This window comes from Protobothrops mucrosquamatus, unplaced genomic scaffold (assembly GCF_001527695.2).
Source record: "Protobothrops mucrosquamatus isolate PMUCROS unplaced genomic scaffold, P.Mucros_1.0 scaffold1333, whole genome shotgun sequence".
Taxonomy (NCBI): Eukaryota; Metazoa; Chordata; class Lepidosauria; order Squamata; family Viperidae; genus Protobothrops; species Protobothrops mucrosquamatus.
The window spans coordinates 250,656-268,919 of NW_015387531.1; the positions used below are offsets into that span (position 1 = coordinate 250,656).

Genomic DNA, 18,264 nt, shown 5'->3' on the forward strand with positions numbered 1-18,264 from the left:
TTTTTTTTAACTTTACAATTCCGTTTGAAGGTATGCCACGCAAGGCAACTGAAGCCAACCTGTCAATTCTTCCTGCCAATTATGTGTTTTATTCTTGGGTTGAAGCAGCTTAGACAAAATTGGGATTCTAAATTTAGGCTCTTCCCTTCTTTTAAATCCGCTGAAAGGGTAGATAAAGCCAAGGTAACCAGCAGAGGGCGCTACAGCACAATACAAAAAACCTTCCATCTTCTCCTTAACCAGCAGGGCAATCTAACATGGGCAAACCAAAGGGCCAGGTCTGATTCTTAATAAGAAGCATTAGCAATTAAAATGGAATAAGCAAACAGAGGATTAGGTAGGGGTGTATCTCTGTGAGTGCATTCTCGGTGCTTAATTTCTAAAACTCCATTCCCTAATCAACTGATGACTGCAGTAATTTCAGTGTTCCCATGTAGATTCTACATGCAACATTCAGCTAATGTTATGATAGATTACAACGTTTAGGGGCTAAGTATAGGCAGTCAAAGGGATTGGCTTAACTTAACTCCCATTTCCTTCCAGAATTTGGAAGACAGCCTTGTTTATTACACAAATCACAATCACCTCCCTCACAATTGCAGCCAATTTTGGTCACCATATCACAAAAAAGATGTTGAGAGTCTGGAAAAAATTCAGAGAAGAGCAACTAAGACGATCAAAGGCCTGGAGACTAAAACATATGAAGAATGGCTATAGGACTTGGGTTTGGCTAGTCTAAAGAAAAGAAGAAATAGGGGAGACATGAGAGCAGTGTTCCAGTATCTGAGGGGCTGCCACTTTGTTCACCAGAGCACCAGAAGGAAGGACGAGAAACAATGGTTGGAAACTGATCAAAGAGAAGAGCAACCTGAAATTAAGGAGAAACTTCCTGACAGTGAGGACAATCAACCAGTGGAACAGCTTGCCAGCAGAAAACATGGGCGCTCCATTACTGGAGTTTTTAAGAAGAGACTAGACATTCACCTGTCTGAGACAGTATAGGTTCTCCTGTTTGAGCAAGGAGCTGGACTAGAAGACCTCCATGGTCTCTTCCAGCTCTATTCTATTCTAAATAAATTCCTATCCCCCATTCTGAATCCTCACACACATCTTTGCTTTGCCCCACCTAACCAAGGCCAGGGATTCAAACTACAACGGACAACGGAGACTAAGAAATAGCTTTATGTGTTTTTTTTTAGAAGATAGTTCTTCTAGGATTAACAAAACTCTCTTTCAAATATTTTCTTCCAAGCTGGCTTGATATCCTGAGGAACTAAACAATGTTCTTGTACAGATAGTCCTCGACTAACAACAGCTCATTTAGTTATCATTCAAAGTTACAACTGCACTGAAAAATGTGGCTGATGGCTGTTTTTCACAGTTATGACCTTTGCAACATCTTCATGATCATGTGATCCAAATTCAGATAGTTGGCAGCTGGTTCTTAGTTATGACCGTTGCTTTGTCCCAAGGTTATGGGATCACCCTTTGCGACTTTCCCACTAGCAAAGTCAATGGGGAAGCCAGGTTTGTTTAAAAACTGGGTTACTAACTTATCAACTGCAGTGATTCACTTAACAACTGTAGCAAGAAAAGTCGTAAAATGGGGCAAAATTCACTTCACAAACATCTCCCTTAACAACAGAAATTTGGGCTCAACTGTCTACTTATACTTATTTCCTCAATCTTAATTTGAGATACAATCTCAACATTCATTTTAGCCTCTGGTTTCTTTGTACAAGGATGAACTGAATTCAAAAGGAGTGGCATAATCTTGTGCTAGTACCATCGCACTGGCAAGCCCACACTTGGAATACGAAGTCCAGTTTTGGTCACTATGATGCAAAAAAGATGTTGAGACTCTGGAAAGAGTGCAGAGAAGAGCAACAAAGATGATTAGGAGACTGGAGGCTAAAACATAGGATGAATGATCACAGGAACGGGATGTGTTTAGTCTAATGAAGAGAAGGATTAGGGAAGACATGAGAATGGTCTTCCAATATTTGAGGGCTGTCATAGAGAAAGGGTGTGTGTGTGTGTGTGTGTGTGTGTGTGTGTGTGAACCTATTCTCCAAAGTGCCTGAGGGCAGGACAAACAGGAATGGATGGAAGACTATCAAAGAAAGATCTAACCTAGACCAAGGGAGAAATTTCCTGAAAGTGAAAACAATTAATCAGTGGAACGGGATAGGATGGAATAGAGTAGAGTAGAGTAGAGTAGAGTAGAGTAGGGACAGAATAGAATAGAATAGAATAGAATAGAATAGAATAGAATAGAATAGAATAGAATAGAATAGAATAGAAATCTAGAAGGGACCTTGGAGGTCTTCTAGTTGAGCAGGCAAACCTATACTATTTCAAACAAGTGACTGTCCAGTCTCTTCTTAAAAATCTCCAGTGATGGAACGCCCACGATTTCTGAAGGCTTGCCAACAGAAGTTATGAGTGCTCCATCACTGGAGGTTTTTAAGAAGAGACGGGAAAGCCATTTGTCCAGAATTGTATAGGGCTCCTGTTGATCAAGGGGTTGGACTAGACTAGAAGACCTCCAGGATCTCTGCCAATTCGGTTATTCTGCTTTCTATTCTTTAGACAGCTTTATCTCCCTACTGGTGTGCAATATTGACATCCAAAAGGGACGAAGACATTCCTTCTGTAGATGCAAGAGCTGCCAAAAGATCCCATGAGACCCCCCCTACGAGAAAGCTGAAGCATCTCTACCAGCTTCACCTTGAAAACGGCCCACATGCATCTTTTAAAGTTGGGTGGAACTCAGTTATTGAGTTATTAACCCTAGTAACATACTACTACTACTACTACTACTACTACTACTACTACTAAAGTTGGAAGGGACCTTGGAGGTCATCTAGTCCAACTCCCTGCTCAGGCAGGAAACCCTATACCATTTCAGACAAATGGCTGTCCAGTCTCTTCTTAAAAACTTCCAGTGTTGGAGCATTCACCGCTTCTGGAGGCAGGTTGTTCCACTGGGTAATTGTTCTAACATCACCGTGATTGAGTTAGGGCAGAGGTCTTCAAACATGGCCCTTTTATGACTTGTGGACTTCAACTCCCAGAATTCCTCAGCCAGTCACGCTGGCTGAGGAATTCTGGGAGTTGAAGCCCATAAGTCATAAAAGGGCCACGTTTGAAGACCCCCTGAGTTAGGGTCTCACCTTGAAGCCTAATTTGAGCTGTTCTTTGTTTTCATTTTGCAGCCCACCCCATGAAGGGGGCAAAGGTGAAGAAGAAGCAAAAGGAAAAGCAACAGGTTAGTGGGATCACTGCACCATTAAACATCTTGCCTTTACGAGGGATGATCAGAAAACATGACCAGGGGTTAATTCTCATTTAAAAAAAAAAAAAGAACAGCTCAGCAATGCCCTGGGGGAGAAAAATAGACTTTTTGCAATTCAGGAACTGGCGTCTCATGCCCCAGTGGGCAGAATCAGCTTGTGAAAGCTGCCAATCTCTTTGTCGCTTGGCATTTGATGCCGAGCAGTAGGCCATCTCCAGGCAGCTGAAGCCTTCAGACAGTGTTGCCATGGATATAAATGGTGGCACAATTGGTTGCCGTTATTTTTAGGACTTTGCTGCCAATTTATTTGTACAGCCCAGAAGCAGGAAGAAGAAGAAGGGGGAAAAAAAAAAACACCTCACAAAACAAACCTAAAAAAAAAAAAAGAGTGGCAGATTTGTGACTCCAGGGCCTTTCTGAAATCAAATGAAGGCCAAAACATAACCCTGGAAGGAAAGGCATAAATGAATGATATTACTTCTTTTGAAGCCGTTGCTTGTCTTTTAGAGAGAAACATTCCTTTTATTCAATAACTTTTTTTTTATTCAGACAAGAATCTGTCCCAGTTAAATGCAGCGGGAGGTGAGGGAGGTGGACAGTTCTGCTCCATTTCTTATCATCATGCCACGCATTCACATGGCAGATGTGTGTTCGGATTTTGTTATTTCTTTCACACAACAGTCATTTTGAAGTGTGGTTGTCATGGGAATTTCAGCTGTTGGGGCTTTTCAGTGATCAAGTGTATTGTGCAGCATAGGCACCCAAAGATTTCAAACAGTTTGAACTTTTTTTTTTTTTTTAAAAAAATGGAGGTAATTTAGTGCCTTGCAGACCAGCAAATATGCCATCATGCATTCCAAGAAGAATTGAAGGCTGAGGTCTCATTTCTGATCCTCTAAAACAGGGTCCCCAATCCCCGGTCCATGGACTGGTACCAGGCCACGGCACGCCAGCAACCGGTCTGCACAAAGAAGCAAAGCCCCATCCATGGGATGCACGCAGTACATGAAACCACGCCCCCTCCGGTCCATGGATACACTTCTCTCCATGGAACCGGTCCCTGGTACCCAAAAGGTTGGGGACCTCTGCTCTTAAACTTCAAAAAAAAAACAAAAACCACCAGTACAAGGCTGATAACCCAAGACACACTAGAGCAGAGGTCCCCAACCTTTTGGGCACCAGGGACCAGTGCCATGGAGAAAGGTTTTTCCACAGACAAGAGGGGTTGTAGTTTTGAATACTGCCTGCATCCTGAGGATGGAGCTTGGCTTGCTTGTGCAACCCGGTTGCTGGCATGCTGTGGACCGGTGCCGGTCCATAGACCGGGAGTTGGGGACCCCTGCACTAGAGATGATTAAAAAAAAGTGTTTGTCTCATCCACAGATTTCCCCCCCCCCCAAAAAAAAAAAAATAAAAAATAAAAAATAAAATATCCAGTTAGGATAAATGAATGTTGATTTCTTTTGGTTTTCCCAATTTTCCAGCCTTAATTCTCCTTCATCCCATTTCTACATGTATTTGGATATATATGTATGCGTGTCCAAAATATGCTTTTTTCAGGAGGCAACTGGACTTTCTTGTTTTTCTTTGAAGACGTTTTGCTTCTCATCCAAGAAGCTTCTTCAGCTCTGACTGGATGGCAGGGAATGGAAGGATTTATATTCCTTGCAGACAGCTGGTCATTTGCATTCTTTTAGAGAGCTGTTGAGGCCACTTGAAGCTTCTTGGATGAGAAGCGAAAGGACTTCAAGGAAAAACAAAGGAAGTCCAGTTTCCTCTTGAAAAAGCACCTTTGGGATAACCATGGCCTGGATGACTGAGAATCTCCATAGACATATGAGTGGGTGTGTTTGTATAAACATTCTTACTATGATTTGTGTGCACTTTGCTATCAAGTGTTTACTGACATAACGAATGTTCCATTATTTTCTCTAATATATATGCCCCTTTTGGTGAAGTTTTTAAAATTCAGTTCAGACTTCAGCTCCTGAATGAAAAACAGGAGTTAATCCCAATCACATCAATAATGGCAGCAGAAATATTTAAAGGGCAGATTTTAAAAGGTGAGTTTTAAACATGTAGACTGGCTTGAACAGGTGAAATGAAGGAAGCCTGCATTAAAATAATATACTGTTGAATTTATTTGTACCCAATAGACATAATGGGTTTTCATTTGTTGCCTACCTGTATTTTACTGCTGCTAGTTTATGCTTTCCCTATCATAAAAGACATCTATTAAGGAAGGATAGACAGTCGGTTCCTATTTATTTATTTACTATATATATATTTTATCCTGCCTTTATTATTTTATAAGTAACTCAAGGCAGCAAACATACATAATACTCCTTGCTCCTTCTCTTTTTCCCCACAATAACAACCCTATGAAATTGGTTGGGCTAAGAAAGAATGATTGGCCCAAAGTCACTTGGCTGGCTTTCATGCCTAAGGCAGGACTAGAACTCACAATCTCCCAGTTTTTAGGGCAGCACCTTAATCACTAGTTAAACTGACACTCCCATAATGTTCTTTTGAAGAGTTTCATCTGTTGGAACCATGACACTTTCATGGTATAGATTTATGAATGAAATCTAGGCAGTTGTTCTATTACTATATGCAAAAGGTTCCATATCTCCTAATATGCAAAATGTGTTCCACATGTTCTAATAAGCAAAACAGGGAAACATTCGTTTGCCACTGAAAGTCTTCTCAATCCATGGAATTTCTCTTTTTGGAGAGTTTAGAAACCTAGGAGTGTTGAAATGAGAAGGCCAGCTTAGCATGCTAATTTCTCCTCTCCTGCCTGGAGTTGAGGGCTGACATGTATGAGGAGAAGAGCTGAACAGAGCTTTAATTTCCTTGTTCCCTGCACATCTGAGAGCCAATATGTTCTTATCACACAACTGTCTTGCTTGAAAGGGGGATCCTGGAGTATGGATGCTTAGGCTGAAAGAACATGCCATGAACTGTTTTGGTAAAGATGCTGTACAGCAGGGGTGTCAAACTCAATTTCATTGAGGGCCGCATCAGCATTGCGGTTGCCCTCGGGGGGGGCTAGGTGGGTGTGGCCAGGGTGGGTGTGGCCTACTGGGTGGGTGTGGATGGAGTGGGTGTGGCCTACTGGGTGGGTGTGGTCAGCTCTACATCATTCACGTCAAGGGTGCCTATGGGGGTCTGGGCAGGAGTGAGACAGATCTGAGGGTCTCTGGCAGAAGGGGGTGGGACCAGGGCAAGTGCCAAGGCATGGTCCACTGGAGGAGCCTCACTGTTCCTCTCAGGTCATGCGGGGGGGGGGGGCTTATGGAGCTAAGACTGAATGCATTTCAGCATAGATGGCCACCAAAACATTGTACATGGGCTCCTGGCCGGCCTGGGCCAGGGCCAAGGCAGAGGGGGCCGTTCCCTCACTGTTTCCAGGATGGCTTCGCGGGCCACATGAAATCACTTCGCGGGCCGCATCCGGCCCCCGGGCCTTGTGTTTGACATGTCTGCTGTACAGCGAGGTATTCAATTAACTAAGTCTCCAATGTCAATCAATATAGACAAAAGACTAACAGAGCCCCTGATAAAAAAAAACCCCCACACACAAAAACCCACAATCCTCCAGAGTGGAAGAAAACAACACCTTTGCCCTGAGCTGCTTTACTTCTGCTTACTGGAAATGGATTTTACATGCATTGAATAAAGTCAGAGATGTTTGTAGGTAAACTGATATTATTTCTGCTTCTTCTATTCTTGCTTCTGTACTGCTGGAGCAATTCTTATTTTTTCTTCCCTCCGTGCATTAACCTGGATCGTTTGTGGGGTTTCCTTTATTAACATCACTGTCTAACATGGGGGATATAAACAGGGGAAGAATTATCAGTGGGAAGCAAACTGTGTTTATAGCTATCCTTCCTGGCAATACTCATTTATCATTATTACATTTGGGCAGCGCACAATAATATCTTTCTTACACAACTGGCAAATATCAAGGGTCCCCCCCCCTCTGCCCCCTGCACTGTTTATCTGGATTGGATTGGCAAAAGCTTGCATCAAAATGGATTTCTTATAAGATGTCAAGATTTGCTTTATTTCCATCTGGGAAAAGGATTTTCTTACACATATAAAGGCAATGGGCAATCCTAATTGATGGGGATAAAGGAGAAGGATTAAAGGCCCTTTGTTGTTTGCAGAAAGGGGGCGGAGAAGAAAAGAAACAACACTTTGGAACTGCACAAGAGTGAAGTTTCTTCTTGAACTAGCCGCGGTGGACAAAAGTTAAATTGTGGATCCTAATGGCTTCATGGGCTGATTTATGAGGACTTGATGGTATCTGGGGTTGTTTTTTTAACAATATATACAAACATTTTGAATTCAGGGTGCCATATGGGCTTAAGACTAAGGGTGAGTTTCAGGACGTCAATAAGCTATGTGAAATTTGGCCTATGTGAGATTTTTGTTCTTGATGTATCCCAAGTTTAGCACCAATAATATCTTGACTGATGTGATGGACTGCATTCAAAGCATGGGCCTTGTCATTGAGAGAAGCCATCTCTTCATTCTTTAAAGGAAGGATGGACAATCAGAAATTATGCAGCCATTTCCAGCATCCAACCCCATGCCTGAAGTCTTCAAAGTGGGTCTTTCATTATGCTGCTTAATTTTGCTACCAGCATTTAATAATAAACATAATATAAATTTTTGGGTAAACCTTAGGCTAGCGAATAGAATAGAATAGAATAGAATAGAATAGAATAGAATTGGAAGGGACCTTGGAGGTCTTCTAGTCCAGCCCCCTGCTCAAGCAGGAGAACCTATACCATTTCAGATAAGTGACAGTCCAGTCTCTTCTTAAAAATCTCCAATGATGGAGCACCCACGGTTTCTGAAGGCAGCCTTTATATAGGTTGAAAATGGAAACTTGCCAAAAAAAAGCAAAGCCAAAATGTCTCCCCAGCAAAAACCTGCCAGACAATTCTGATCCTTTCCACACAAATCATTGGTTAAACAAAAACTTTGCCCATCACAACATCTTCTCAATTAGCAAACGTGACCTCCGCTAAAGTAACTTGGTTGCATCCATGCAGGTGGAAGCAATCATGGTTCTATCATTCTCAAAAGAAATGCCCGATTTATTTAGGTATGAAAAGAAAGGCACAGAAAAATATGCATTATAGAAATGAAACATGTTGTAGTAAAACACACTTCTTGGGTGAAAGGTGCAAAAAAGTAGACAGTCCATACGTGTACTTGCAAGCATTTCTTCCAAGGTTTGTACCAAGCTGCACACTTGGAAAAACTGTCCAGCAAAACACATATGGAGTTTTATCAGGATCAACTGAGTCAACTGAAACCAACAGATGGCTAGCAAAATATTCAGTTGAGCCTAACCAAAATGGACAAGTTATTTTTCTACTTGGTTGTGTGATTCCCACCTAACCTTGTACTCTTTATTTGTAGTGACTTCTCCCCTTCTGTTCTCTTTCTTGTCTAGCAAAGAAAGACTGCAGCCTCTTTGGAACCAGTTTTCATCCTAGGTGACCTCCTGCCATTGGGCACTACAAAAACGGTAACCTAGCAATGCGGTCTAATAAACTACTGATAGGTAATAATGAAGGTCAGTGGGCTATTTCCCCCTCTTTGCTCTCTTTTTTCCCCTTATTTTTTTTGGTGGGGACAGGGTTATTGAAGCATCTTCTAGGTAATTCTGAAAATAGAAGAAAGCCAGAGGAGATAATTCTGTGCTTTATTCAGCCCCTTATCACTTTCCTCTGTGAAAGATTTACTCCTCAGGATCAAGTAAGTTTCTTTAAAAACAAGGCTTTCATAATTTATTTCTTTTTAATTCGAGGGTGGGGGGGGGAAGGAGAGGTGTGATTGTGTTGGGAACAAAGGTGTGGGGAAAGGAGCAACTTCTTTGTTTTCATCAAATGTATCACTTTGTTTTCTACAAGGTATTTAAATTCTAATTAAACCGCAGCAACCAACAGGGAAAAGTCAGCCTGAGATAAGAGATGGAGCAGGGGAGGCAAAGGGATTTATTTATTTATTTGTTTGTTTTTAACGGATGGCCTAGCTTAGCTTTCTATGCTGCCTCCTTACAACCAGCTCTGCATTCAAAATTAAATGCAATCCAGACCAGCCAATGAATTTTGACCGGGGGTTTCTTGCGTGGAAGGTAATATACATCCTTCAGGGGGAGAGAGAGAGAGAGGGAAAAAAAGAGTGACATTATATTTTGTCTCCACTCCAAAGATAAGCATGGAGTAGCAGAGGGAGAGGGAGAGAATCAGAGTAGCAGAGGGAGAGAATCAGGAGCTGGGGTGTTTTCTATCCTATACCTTTTAGCCTGCTGGCTATGTCAATTTATGGCCTGAGATAAAACAGCATGTTTTCCCAGAATCAATAAGAACATAAATATAAGTCCAAAAGACACTGTTGCAAACCTGAAGCCCAAGGCCAGTTGTGTCCCCTGCTCTCCACGTTTTGGCATGGTCCCAAAAATTTCCCTTGATTTGTACTTTGGAATATGAGAATTATCAAATTCATGGGATAAATGATATTCATGGTATCAAATCAAAGCTAGTTCATAACAGCTCTGAATCTTAATACTGGCTCAAGCTATTGGAGTGTGACTTCCTGTTGACAATCTCAACGAAGCTCTTGGCCTTTGAATGTTGTGTATCTTTGCCACGAGGAACTAAGGTTTAGTTTAATAACCATACACTGAACAGGAAAAATAACCATCCAGAGCAGGGGTGGGCCACTATGGCAACTTTACGACCTGTGGACTTCAACTCCCAGAATTCCTGAGCCAACTATGCCTGGCTCAGGAATTCTGGGAGTTGAAGTCCACAGTTCATAAAGTTGCTATAATTGCCCGCCCCTGATCCAGAGGAATGACAGTAAATGGTAAGTACCGTTGACGGTCAAAGACACTTCTCTCTCTCCTGCACCCACACGTGGAACCACGGCACGGCAGACGTATTTCCCAGCATCTTCTTGACGCACGTTTTTTAATGTTAGTGTGTTCTCATTGCTCAGGACCTGGAGGAAAAAAAGAGAGAATTTGTTCCAGGGGATAGATTTGAAACCAAGAAGGCAAGCATGCCATCTCAATTTTCAAGAATGAAACAGCTGGATCCAGACATTGTGCTAAGTCATAGTTTGTTTTAAACATAATGTATCAGGCACACATCACCCTACTCCAGAAATGATGGTTTACAAATCGCAAGCAATCCATGGGCATTCATTCATATCCTGATATGGTTCTACAAACAAGTAAATGAACCACATTGTGTCTTGGCCAAGCATGGGAACCAACCACTAAGTAGTCCAGCCAGTTAGGCAATATCAGAGGCACCTGAAAATGAGCTTCTGGCGTAGAAAGGTAGTCCTTCATCTTGTGTTATCTTCCCATCTTAGTTTGCCATCTGTTGCCTAGTATGTGTCTTCTTCTGGCTAGGCCTTCACAGTACTACCTAGCTCCCTTCTAGTTTGCCCCATCTGTCTCTACCTCTTTCTAGTTTCTCTAACCATTCAGACAGCTGCATCCAAGTGTTAACCTCTGTTAGCAGCATCCCAATGCTGATCCCAAGCTTCATTCCGACAGAAAGCTGGCTAAGGATTTAATGGCTTGGAATAGCCAAGGCTTTATATACAGGTAGTCTTTGACTTACAACAGTTCATTTAGTGATCGTTTGAAGTTACAACATCACTGGAAAAAAAAGTGACTTTTGACCGTTTCGCACGCTTATGACCGTTGCAGCAGCCCCATGCTCATGTGATCAAAATTTGGATGCTTGCCAACTACTTCATATTTATGAAGGTTGCAGTGTCCCAGGGTCATGTGATCCCCTTTTGCAACCTTCTGACAAGCAAAGTCAATGGGGAAGCCAGATTCTTTTAACAACCATGTTACTAACTTAACCGCTGCAGTGATTGACTTAACAACTTTGGCAAGAAAGGTCATACAATGGGGCAAAATTCACTCAACAAATGTCTCACTTGTCAATAGAGACTTTGGGCTCAATGGTGTTCATAAGTTAAGGACTATCTGTATAATAAAATATTTTATTGGAGTGCCCTTCTTCAGTATTTCAGTGAGTCGTGATTTCCCTTTCTATTCCCCCTTCTTTTCATGCAGGAGACATTTTAATCTTTTGCAATTTCTGGACAGGTTCGGCTCTTATTAGGACTTCTTCATATCATGGATGATCCAAATATTCTCAGCCCCTTTTCTTCCTTCCCTGAGAAACTGGATAAATGATAAGAAATGAAACTAAAATGCTCAGCAGCTAATATACCGTATTTTCCGGCGTATAAGACGACTTTCTAAACCCTGAAAATCTTCTCAAAAGTCAGGGGTCGTCTTATACGCCCAGTCATCTTATACGGCGGAAAATACGGGTATTCTATTTTATTCCTTTACACATGTGGTTTGGCATATTACTCCCATGTGACACCGCTGCTGCGCGAGCTGCACTGGCTACCAGTGGTCTTCCGGGTGCGCTTTAAGGTGTTAGTTACCACCTTTAAAGCGCTCCATGGCATTGGACCTGGCTACCTCCGAGACCGCCTTCTGCCACAGATTCCCTCCCATAGACCGGTACGCTCCCACAGAGCGGGCCTCCTCAGGGTGCCGTCGGCCNTTTTAGGTAGGGATGATTTTAAGAAAATTTTAATTGACACACAGCTTCCAATATTTGGCTTTTAATTTGGTTTTATGGGGTTTTTTGTTTTTTGATGTATTTTGTTTGTATCTGTTTTAATATGCTGTGCACCGCCCTGAGTCCTACGGGAGAAGGGCGGTATATAAATTAAATTATTAAATTAAATTAAATTAAATCAAGTTTTCTCTCCCCCCCCCCTCGCTCAAACTCTATATTTTAACTGGAAAAGTTGGGGGTCGTCTTATACGCCCAGTCATCTTATACGCCGGAAAATATGGTAAACCTGAGAATTTTGGAGGGTTATCCCCATCAATGGACAACCCAGCCAGCTTGGGGAAGTGAAATAAAAAGTTCGTAAGGAAGAAGGAAGCATCTTTGAATTTGCAACTTTTAATTGAGAATTGTACTCCTCGCTATTTTTTTTAGATAGAGCAGAGACGGCCAAATCCCTAAAGCTAATGTCTTGATGAACATTTCATTTTCAAGAGCTGGATTGTATCCTAGCTAATGTCTAAAAATTCTCCGTTGTATTTCCAGGCAGAGGAATTGCTATTTTGAGGTCACAGCCACCCTATTACAAAAGTATCATGAAAATCAGCTCCGTGTCATACAGCCCTGATCCTGTTCCAGCTCCTTTGGCCCTTTTGGCATCTGCACTACTAGGCATCGTGCCCTATAACCCACACTGGTGCAATCAACCATTTTATTAAAAGTTCTTAAATGCTGAAGTAGGGAATTTTCGTGCAGCCCAGTCAGCAAAATGCGAACTCCTGTGATATTTGGAAATATGATGAGTCTAAAACAAATATGCCCTTTAAGAGTCAACTTCTTCTAATTGCTTATGGAAGTTGCAATAGCTAATTTCCTAATCTGTACAACTGGAGCTGTCAGGACCGATCTGCAGCTGAAATAGACAGGCATTAAGTGCTTATGCTGGGAGCTGCATACTGGGTGATGGTCTCCCTTCACCTATCTGCGTAGAGCAAGCTGGAGCATCTGCTTTCTTTCTCCGGTGGAAATTTGGACGGCGTCCCTTTGGGCCTGGTTCCTTTTGCCTTTCTGGTATGTGTTTGCTCTGTAAATACAACCCAGCATGTTTTCCATTTGGCACCGTTGAGTGTCTGATCTTAGAGCCAACTCTGCTGCACAGATGGGGAGTTTACACTGATATTTAGTAAAACACATAAAGGCCTTCAGCGGTAGTGAAAAGATATTGCAGAGGCATCCTACATCAAAACCAGCGAGACTGGGAAAGTATTGCAACTTAAAGCATGTTTTGGCTTGGTTTGGTTTTTTTTTTTTTAGATGCTCAGAGTGAAACTCGTACAAAGCAATCTGTTCATGAGCACAGATAGGCCTAGGGCCAGCAGTGGTGGCAGAGACAATGGGAGGGGCTCAATGTGAAGGACCATATACCCCTTTCCACCATTCCCTAGGTGCTGACCGAAATGGGTTTCTATATTGAGAATGCAGCAGAGTCCATCACGCGCATTAAGGCTGACCCTTGTAGGTGTGAGCATTGTGGGAATAGAGGGGGAGGGACAGGTCCAGTGGTGGGATTCAGCCAGTTTGCACCACTTCGGCAGGACCTGTAGCTAATTCTTTGTTACCCAGGCCCAGAATGGACTTCTGGAAGCGGCATCCACACAGAGAACTGGTTGTTCCCATATTTGAATCCCACCACTGGGCAGGTTTCATACAGTGATACTGTATTCAGATCTGTATCATGCGTCTATGCATCCAAATATATGTAATGTGGTGAGGATTTTTCAGAGTTCTTGTTCAATGGCATCCTTGTTGCAATAATGCACATTGACCATAGAGGCTTCAGATTGCCTTTGGGAATGATTTGGTTGCTAGCCACCATTCTTTTGGGCACTGCATATACAGAAGAAGAGTTCTATTGCTGAGAAAGGACATAAATTTAATCCTGCTGAAGGACGTCTATTAATATGCCAGTTTATTTATAAAAGAAGAGTGAAATTCTGGATTCCATCTATTCTTGACTGAAGCTGATAAATATATTCATGCTTTTCCAGCACTTGATTATAGTGTAAAATAGCTGCTCCTGTGCAGACTGTCTCCATCAAAAGACATTATTTTTAAGGGAATACAACTGCTCTGTATTGAAGATAGATAGATAGATAGATAGATAGATAGATGATAGATAGATAGATAGATAGATAGATAGATAGATAGATAGATAGATAGATGATATAGATACTGATGGATGGATAGATGGATGGGTGGATGGATGAATAGATGGATGGAGATAGATAAAAGAAAGATGATAGACAGACAGAACCACTAAGACGTGCAAGACATCTTTGGATTCTATGACTGTGAAATGATTACAAGGGCATGCATAATCCCAAGCAAAGAAGATCCAGAGCAAATCTCAGCCTCAGCTTGGGCTGCTCACAATGAGTGTGCAATGTATAATGATAGTTTACAATAGCTTCACCTGCCACAAAGAGATTAAATGAGGCTCTGGCCTTTAGTTAACCTGGATGTTGCTCATAATGGGAAACTGTTCAGTTTCTATTAGGGCTATTTTGTGAAGCTGCCCTTTGCAAGCAGAAAATGCTCCAAGAGCTGTGAGCGCCATGGAAACCGGTCCTTTCCATTTGTATCAGGCCAGTTACATAAATCAACCTTCACGACCTCTGCATAGTCAAACGTTTCCTCTTCTTTTAATTTAACTATAAAGACCTTCCCATTCAAGGCGGGTGACTATCACTGCCTAGTAGTCTGGATTAGGACAATATACCATCCTTTCCTTGGCTTGGTTGCTCAAGGAAGACTCCTACCAAAGCTGGACATTGCTGGACTATTTGAGCACCACAACACTGTTTTCTTTCCATCCATTTAGCCAGTGAAGAGAAATAGGCTGTTGCAGAGAGAATAAGGAATGCCCTTGCAGGACAGGAGGAATTGCTGCTACTAAGTCAATTGTCAGATAAGAGGGACTTGAGTCCTGGCCAAGAAAATAACTTCAGAAAACATTTTAGACAAGCCCCTCCCCAGTTCATACGAAAAGAAAGCAAAGGAGGAGGAAGCATATTGAGGCTTGCACAATTGCCTTACTGTAGATGTAACAATCAAGGCAGTCTTGACCTATTCAGCATTCTGGTCTACTTTGCAGGGCCGCTATGTGTTGAGGAAGTCTCCATAGGTCAGTGGAGAACCCAGGTGGAGTAGAATAGACTTCTGTATTCCAATCCTAAGGATGACTTCCTTCCCTGTCGTCCCCTGTGGCTCAGCTTGAAAATCAATTCTGTAGACTAGACCATGAAATTTCTCCTTCCCATAGAAGGAGGAATGCTAGCAGTAAAGAATCAAAACCTGCTTGTCTCTGTGGAGCTTTCCTTTCCCCCTTCAGATCGCAGAAGAGGAGATGAATGTTTTTTAAATGCTCTACATGTTAAAAGTCGCATTTGATAAGTTATGGAGACTTTCCCTGCCACAAAGAGTAAGAATAAGAATGCATGAGGTGAGTGGTAGACCAGCAAGGCATCAATGAGCTCTGCAATCTATCCTCAAACATCTGGCCAACTTTGAGCAGCGCTGCCCATCATTCTTACCACACCAGAGCCCCTCTTCATCCAAACGATGGTCAGAGATGGGTTTCCAATCCAGGCACAATTAAATACAGCATCTGATCCAAGATCAACAAGAAGAGACTGTGGTTCCGTCATCATGCGTGGCCCAACTGAAATAAAAAAAAAATCATTGAAGTTCTATGCAGGACAGAACAGCCTCTAAAATTTAACATAGTCATCACAATACATATGAAAAAACAACAACATTATAGCTCAAGCATTGGGTTTGAATGAATTCTTCTTGTTTTGTAGCCAAGGGCCTTAGCTAAAGAAATGTTTATTCCAGCCCTTTCACAAGAAAGATCTTACATTAGGGAAAGTATGGTTATTAGGATCAATTATCCTTGGCACATGGGTCTCATTTTCTGACTTCGTTATTTTTGTGTCAGACTATCTCAGTTTTTAAAGAGACATTCAAAAGATGTATCCCCATCAACTGGTCCATGGCCAGCTTTTGTCCTGCAAAAAAAAACAAAAAACACTACACCCAACACAAGGTGTTAAGTGTGTTGAGCAATGTTCTAGTAAATCAGCAGTTGAGCCATACTTACAGTATACATCGACTGTTCTGCTGATGTTGGTACTTCCCAGAGCATTTGTCACCTCACAAGAGATGGGTTCAAAGAAATAAGTGAAGTCAACGATGGTCTCATAAGCATCACTAGATGCTTCCTTTATAATGTGGCCCTTTTTGGCCCATCTGTGGGATAACAACAAAGAAAATACCAGGGTTATGTTAAGACAATATTCATGGAGAAAGCAAACTTCACCTTTATGGGAGAGATAAGGCAGGAGATTAAAAATACAACAGAAGATAAACAATCAGAGATGAAGCTGGATGCTAGACACTGCTGAAGTCTGATGCACATGAATAAATTGCAATATGGAACCCATGTAAAATACCAAGTTCCTCCAGTAATTTTCTATGTGTCAACTAAAACATTTGTTTTCAGTGACTTGCAGGGAGAAGGAGAAAACTGCTGGATCAGCCATTCTGTCAATCCTTGCTTTGTTTTAAATTATAGATAAGTGTAAAACTACTGGTTCAGCAAAGAAAGGCGCCCATGGCACACAAATTATTTATTTCATTTTGAAAGTTTATATCCTGGCTTTCTTCCATCGTGGAAAAACATACAGGGCAGCTAGGTGTGATGAGACTGGTAGCTGCTTAGTTTCAATGAATTCATTGCATATGATGTTCTAGGAGTTGGCCAAGAGAAACATCCATGATGGCTTTCATATTCTCTTTGGTCCTCTCAAGGCAATTTGTGTTTTTTTCCCCATTGTGGATTCTTGATGTATTCTTCTCTGAGAGTGTGGTACAGATGAAGTCTTGGGCAAAGAATGGGAAAACCTAGGTTTAAGGTCCCAGTGGACCATAAGATTCATTGAGTGATGAGTCCAGTTGCTACTTCTTGGCTTAGCTTGACTCATTCTGAGACTTCGATAAAATAAGGCCAGGTAAACAAGGAAATCAACCTTCCTTCTTAAAAAAAGAAGAAGAGGAAGGTGACTAAAGAGGGAGATAAATAAGTAGCTGAAAACAAAGACATCAAGTTGTTGGGAAAATTCATGAATCCTTTCTCTGTAAACAGGTGGCACAATTCCACATTTTTTTCTCATCGTGCTCTTTTATTGGCAGCTTAAGATCATCCGTGACTCATCGGTTACAGAACAATGCGACAGAAATGAGAGCAGAAGTATTTTTTCCATCTTTTCATTTTCCAGACTTGGGATAGTGGGAGAAGAGGTAATAAATGACCAGCTAAATGATCTAAATCTTCCTCCTGGATTGTGGAGATTGATTGAAGGTTCTTTGGCCTCCTTCAGATCCACAGTCCCAACTGTTCAACTCTTTCCAGACTAATTCAACCACTTTTCCTTCTCCTTCTTCTAAACGTTGCAGTTTCAAACATCACTGAAAATGGAAGCTGGAGGCTGACAAAAAGGATGAAGGGGGATTGCATCCCATTGTCTGCAGTTCCAACTCAGTGAGTGGGAATTCCAAATTATCTTATGGTCCTAGGGATGTCACCTAAAGCAGGGGTCCTCAACCTTGGCAACTTTAAGACTGGTGGACTTCAACTCCCAGAATTCCTCAGCCAGACCTAAAGGATTAGGGACTGCAGCTTAAGTAACACATTTACATTGGCTTGGTAGCAACCAAAGGTTAACTGGGAAGGAGAAGAAATTGAAGAAGAAAGAATTTACATGAACGTGTAATTGAGGCAACCAAGCCATTTTAATGAATGGAAGACATCTTTCCAAAAATCTTTGCCCTTTGGCCACACATGAGTAACACTCCTAAGATTCTAATTCTGTCGACATTTTGGCAAGAATAATAATAATAATAATAATAATAATAATAATAATAATAATAATAATAATAATAATAATAATAATAATAATAATAATAATAATAATAATAATAATAAAGTTGGAAGGGACCTTGAAGGTCATCGAGTCCAACCCCCTGCTCAGGCAGGAAACCCTATACCATTTCAGACAAATGATTGTCCAGTCTCTTCTTAAAAACTTCCAGTGTTGGAGCATTCACCACTTCTGGAGGCAGGTTGTTCCACTGGTTAATTGTTCTAACTGTCAGGAAGTTTCTCCTTAGTTCTAGGTTGCTTCTCTCCTTGATTAGTTTCCATCCGTTGCTTCTTGTCCTGCCCTCAGGTGCCTTGGAAAATAGCTTGACTCCCTCTTCTTT

General features: G+C 41.7%; 1 protein-coding gene across 1 annotated transcript in view; it reads right to left on the bottom strand.

The window, feature by feature from the left end:
- Window positions 1-18,264, bottom strand: part of KIRREL3 (kirre like nephrin family adhesion molecule 3) — a gene marked incomplete at its 5' end in the record, with an annotated part of 152,255 nt that overhangs the window by 59,104 nt on the left and 74,887 nt on the right. The window contains 3 exons of the mRNA XM_015821452.1: window positions 10,198-10,324; window positions 15,534-15,661; window positions 16,103-16,251. Of these exons, the coding sequence (XP_015676938.1) occupies window positions 10,198-10,324; window positions 15,534-15,661; window positions 16,103-16,251 (404 nt within the window). The remainder of the gene's footprint in view (window positions 1-10,197; window positions 10,325-15,533; window positions 15,662-16,102; window positions 16,252-18,264) is intronic.